This window comes from Myotis davidii, unplaced genomic scaffold (assembly GCF_000327345.1).
Source record: "Myotis davidii unplaced genomic scaffold, ASM32734v1 scaffold886, whole genome shotgun sequence".
NCBI lineage: Eukaryota > Metazoa > Chordata > Mammalia > Chiroptera > Vespertilionidae > Myotis > Myotis davidii.
Genome location: NW_006297388.1, coordinates 173,639 through 179,452, shown reverse-complemented (window position 1 = coordinate 179,452; position 5,814 = coordinate 173,639). Strand labels below are relative to the sequence as shown.

The following is a 5,814-nucleotide window of genomic DNA, read 5'->3' as shown; positions in this document are numbered from 1 at the left end:
TCGCGCAGTCGGCCGGCAGGTGCCGGCTCTGCAGCCCTGGCCCGTGGCGCTTTCAGCGGTTGCCCGGCCGGCTCCGCGCGGTCCTAACGCGCTCCATATCCGGCACCCTCTACCCGGCTGGTGCGCCCTGCGTTGCTGTGGAGACTCAGTACAGACTCATTTCTGGGGGCCACGGGCGGTGGCTTCACACCTATGGCAGCATTTGGGTAACCAGGTTTTTTGGCCCAGGTTGAGCCCCTTCGTTTCTTTGTGTGTATGGTCTGCGGGACTGACAGCCGCCGCCCCGCTGCGCGGTGGTTTTCGGTGTGGGAACCGCTGGAGGCGCGCGCCGCGGCGGGAGACTTGGTGCGGGGACTGAGGGCCACCTGGATATCGGAACCTGACACCTCGTTCTGTCCCGGACCTTTCTTCCTCTATCGGAAGCTCACAGGCGGGGCTCCGAGGCGCCCGGGAGGTGGGTCGGGGCTCGGGCCCTGCAAGTCAGGAGCGCCGGGGAAGGATGGGGTGAGGGGGTGGGGATGAGGCCAAAGGCCTGGTGGAACGATGGCAAGCTATTGTTAACCGCTTCCCGGAGCCCAGCTTCTGGCCTGCGGTCCGCGGCCGGCTTTCCAGCGCTGGGTGGGCCGACTTCTCAGCGCGGAGAGCCTACAGCGCCGTAGGTTGGGGCAGGGCAGGGTCGGCCCGGTGGCATTGTGTGTACTGGAAGAGCCTGGTCTTTGAGGGACCCTCGGAACCCCCGTGCAGCACTACTGGACCCGGCATAGAGAGATTATGGGATGTGCTAGTGGGGCTCCCCCACACCCCAAGCTTATTATTTTAGTGTAGTCACTTTTAGGGTAGGACGTTTGCTACATGCAGTTGAGTCATTAGAAATCCAGTAATTGCCACTGGGAGAGTAGGATGCAAGGGAGGTAAGGTGGGGACTACGAGGGTGGAGAGGACCCCAGAGGCGCATTGTGGCGTTAGCGGACAAGGACTGCTGGTACAGCGGCTGAATAAAGATCATAAAATAACAAAGTAGTCCTCGGCACTCCCCCTGCTCCCCCCATCCTGCAGGTGACATCTCTGCTGTTTAGATTCGCTAGGCACTGTTGGCCTGGTTCGCAGGGATATTGTATGTGGGAGGGCGGGGTGTGGGGGGCGAGGGGCTGGGAGCTATATAATCAGCGAGAGCCGGCAGAGGGGGAAGGGTGTGCCTGGCACTCTCTGCGGTGTTGCTCTCCGGGGCTTGGATGGAGTTGAGTGGGTGGCTGTGCGCAACGGGGGTGGGGAACAAGAGCTATATAAGTATTTCATCCGGTTGTAGTGAGAAAGGCTGTGGGGTTGTCAGCAGTGCCGCGGTCTCCTGCCGCTACCGCTGCGGCAGGTCCCAATATTAGCAACCTCTGCAGCTTGGTAAGCGAGCCTCCTGCCTCCTACTCTCGCTGCGCAGCCGCGCCCAGAAGAGACCTGCGCGGGGTGGGCGGGGGCTGCGGCAGCGTGTCACACCAGGCACAGGGCTCCCACCTCTATGCTCCCTCTCTGGGGACAGCATTCTTTACCCTCAGTGTCTTCTCCCATTCTCTAGGAAAGAGCGTTCAGTGGGGCAGGGATGGGCTGGTTTATACCTTGATATATATATAAAAGATGCATCTTCCACCTGGAATGAACCACCAGGAGGAAAGTGACCTCTCTTCCCCACCTGCAGGTGACTGCGGCTTTGGGGGAGCCTGGCGTTGACCCAGCAGGCAGTGGGGGCGGGGAGCGTTGCAGCGGTGACAGCTTAGGTGGGACCTTGAGAGGGCCCTGTGCTTTTTCCCTTTGGGGGCGGTGGTGCAGCGATAAAGAATTGGGAATTGTGCCTCTGGGGTATAGGCTAGGGGAGCCAGACGTTTCATTTCCTGTTTTATCCCCCTCTTTAAAGCACTTATTAGGCAGAAAAAAGCGAACAGAATGTCAATTGAGAAAATGCTCCTGTAGAAGAATAAAAAAGTGAGTGCTGGGCCTGATCTTCTATTTTACTTGCACAGGGAAGAAAGCCTGAGCAGTTGACCCTGGCTTTGGTGGACAGATGGCCTGCTTCTTTTGGCTGTGCCTTGTGGCCTGGTGTGTTGGCCCTTCAAGAACCCCAAATGAGCACCCTAACTGGGGCTGCACTTTAAAGGGGCCAGGAGTCAGGTGGAAGTTGTACTAAAGGGGAGAAATAGGGTAGGATGAGTTTTTAAAAAAAGAGGTTAAAGCAATCTCATTAAAAATACCTCACTAAGGGAAAGACCGCCTATTTAAGAAACTGTTTAGGACTGGTCCAGATTTTTGAAAAATTGGTGGAGTTATAACTGCCATTTAGGTAGTCATTTCTTTTTAAAAAATCTATATTTTATTGATTTTAGAAAGGAAGGGAGAGGGAGAGGTAGAAACATCAATGATGAGAGAATCATTGATTGGCTGCCTCCTGCATGCTCCCTACTATGGCTGGAGTTTGCAACCCCAGGCATGTGCCCTGACAGGGGTATTGAATTGTGATCTCCGGGTTCATATGTCAATGCTCAACCATTGAGCCATGCCCGGCTGGGCTCAAGTAGTCATTTCTTAAGTAACTCTGAGATTTGCTCAAGTTGCTGCTAACTAGACTTTCTGAGATGCAGGCCCTGATATAAATGACTGGGTGGCCCTCATATGGGGTTGCTGGCTAAGCAGGGAACTCGCTATAGTAGGGAGGTTAATCTGTTTTCAGAGCCTCATGTCATGCCTCTCTCCAAAGCCTGCATACATTCTTGTCCTCTGAAGAATGCAGCTCTGTTAAGTATTGGGGGCTTTTAGACTAGAGGACTGTTTAACCTAGGCCAGAGTAGAGCAGCCTCTGTCCACCATAACACTTTCCAGGGTTGGCCTTGTTATGGCGTTGGAGGTGAGGCACAATATAGGGGGCTCTTGGGAGCTAGGCCACCTTTGTGTTAATTGTCCTTTTGAACAGAGCTCTGGGGCTGATCAGTTACCTTCTGAGTCTGGAGTGAGGATGAAGTTTTGGTGTGGTCTTTTTTTCTAAAGTAGTCCCTGGAACTGACCTTGCCTCTTATGCACCAGGGGTGACCTCAGACAGCATAAGACCCTCTAGAACCCAGTGAGCTCATCCTCATTGGGAACTGTTGGTTGCTGTGAAAGGGAATGCCAAATGAAACTAGCCATGATCTTGTGTTTCCCATGTACCTCCATCAATATCCATTACTTGAGGATGTCTAGGGTGTGTCTGTTAAAGAAGAGAGATAGGCCACCATGGTGCACAAATGATGGCAGTTTTTAAGTGCAATCTCATTCCTCCCTCCCTCCCTTTCTTCTTCTTTTCCTTGCTCTTTTTTTTCCTCCTCTCCCATTGATCATTAAGCATTTAAATGTTCCTACACAGAAGCCTTCTCCTGGGCCTCCTTTGTGCTGAACATCTGTATAAACAAATAATGGAGAGTGGGCCTTACTCAAATGAGGACAGTTGGAAGCATGTGCTTGGCTCTGGCTCAGGCCAAAAGACAGGTGAGTTGACCTGGTTGAGGTTATAGAGTTCACTGGGGACAAGATGGTACTATAAATGGTAAGGATTTCAGTCTGACCTGGGTATATGTGTGTGTGTAGATCTGGTTGCCAGGTTGCCAGGTCTTTCTGACTCAAATAGAAAGACCTGGGAGTGGCCCTGACCCAAACATCCATTGGCTCTCAGATCACTGAGATGACCTCATGAAAAGCTGGGCCGTTCTTTTGAGGTCTTTACTTTTCAAGGAGTTGCAGAGATATGTATGATGTTTGAGGTAATAAAATCCTTTCCACCTGGGGTCACTAGATAGGTAGTTCCTTTTCACATGGTAAGCCCCTTGGAGGCTTGTCCCAGGTACTATTTCATTTAGCAAGCTCTTATCACTCCCCTTCCCAAAACTGTCTTTGGACACTGACTATTCCCTAAATGGCTCCCTTTCACTGCATTCACCACATTGTTATCATATTCATTTGTTTATTTGTCCTTCTTCCCACTAGATGAGGAAGCCTTTGAGGTTATATGGCCCAGATTATATCTTATTCATCCTTATATACTCAGCAAATGGCCTGATGCTTGACTTACAATAGTCACTCACTAATACAGTGGGGCCTTGACTTACGAGTGTCCTGACTAATGAGTTTTTCAAGATATGAGCCGTCTTGGCCGATTTTTTGCTTTGAGTTGTGAGCTAAAATTCGGGTTACGTGCCAGCTTCAGATACCCCACCGCTAGTTGGCGCAGCGAGCGTCACAGTGAATGCCACAACATCAGCCCAGCATCAAGTGTCTCACTCGTTGGGTAAATAGTCTACACACACAAGATATGCCTACCTTTCCAAGGTCTGTGTGAGAAGACAGTGCAGTCCTATTGGCTCAACCGTTTTTATTTCCTCTGTTACTCCTAGTCCTGCCCATGGGGTCTATGGAGTCTGACCTAGGCAACATCTTCTAGTCGCTAGTCATGGAATAACTATATAAAAATGATACAGAAATCATGGATCCGTGAAAAAAAGGTGAAACTAATGGTAAGATGTGTGTAATAGATGAGGAGATAGGTTTTGGAGCCTGGTTGCTTGCAGCCAAGTTATTTAATACCTTGAAAACTGTTCCCATTTGTAAACTGGAGATTAAAATATTGTAATGAGCTTTGGCCAGGTGGTTCAGTTGATTGGAGCATTGTCCTATACACCAAAACATTGCGGGTTTGATTTTTGGTCAGGGCACATACCTAGGTTATGGGTTCAATCCCAGGTCAGGGCACATACTGGAGGAAACCAATTGATGTTTCGCTCTCACGATGTTTTTCATTCTCTCTTTCCATCTTCCCCTTCCTCTATCTCTAAAATCAATGAACATATACCCAGGTGAGAATTAAAAAAATTTTGAGGATTGAATGAGAGAAGGCCTCTCATTTGGCACAGACTAAATTTTCAAGTGTTCTAGCTACTAATTAGATTGTCATTGTTGTTATTCTTAATGTTCTGCATACCAGCCAGTCAGATGGTTTTGTGAGGTCACATACACTCTGTTCCTTTTTGGGCCTGATGGTCACCATGGGCCAATATTCATTATTAGTTTTCAGAGCTACCTGCTGTCTAGAGAAAGAAGAAAGCCTTTTCCTGTTGACATGGTTTACCTAATGGGTCAGACCTCCAAGGAGGCAAATGTTTCCTGTCTTTCACTTTATGATGACAATTGGACATTAATGAATTTCTAACACTAATTTTAGGGTAACTGTGACCTATATTGTGCTGTGTTTTCAGGTAGCTAAGAAGAGATTCACGTGTAGGTGACTCCTAATGGCAGTTAAATGCCACACTTTTAATTATTTTCAACCAAAAGAGCTAGAAATAGTATAATGCAACAAACTGATTGCAATGAGGGTGAAATGAATCTCATGGAGATATTACCGTATTTATCTTTCAAATGGCTTTGTGAGGTAGGAAAGACTATTAGGAAACTTGTTTAATTTGGGTTTTCTTTCATTACAGAGTCACAGAGTTTCAGATCTGAAATATAATTTGTAATTTTGCTTTCTATTTTTCCATACAGTATTTCATATTCCACAAAAATAAATAGTTTGCAGGTCCAAATAGATATTCTGTGAATTGTAAACACAAGATATTTGTTGTATTTTGTGCTTTAAAAAGCAATTAGGAATGCCCCTTTATAAGAAATATCTCTTGTCTTTCACATCGCCTTGGAATCCTGTGCTTTATTATATGTATATAGTTCATGTATTTTTTTCTTTCTTTATTGATTAAGCTATTACATATGTGTCCTAACTATCCCCCCCACTGTGCGCCCCCTCCC

The 5,814-nt window shown here is 48.1% G+C and overlaps 1 protein-coding gene across 2 annotated transcripts in view; it reads left to right on the top strand.

Moving 5' to 3' along the window:
- FGF9 (fibroblast growth factor 9) overlaps positions 1 to 5,814 on the top strand; it is a 56,465-nt gene that overhangs the window by 2,288 nt on the left and 48,363 nt on the right. Inside the window, exon 1 of one of the 2 annotated variants that reach the window (XM_006773167.2) lies at positions 142 to 454. The exons of the other annotated variant lie outside the window; for it this stretch is intronic. Within the exon in view, the coding sequence (XP_006773230.1) occupies positions 256 to 454 (199 nt within the window). The 5' untranslated portion in view covers positions 142 to 255. Of the gene's footprint in view, positions 1 to 141; positions 455 to 5,814 lie in introns of those variants that run through there. 2 annotated transcript variants of the gene reach the window in all.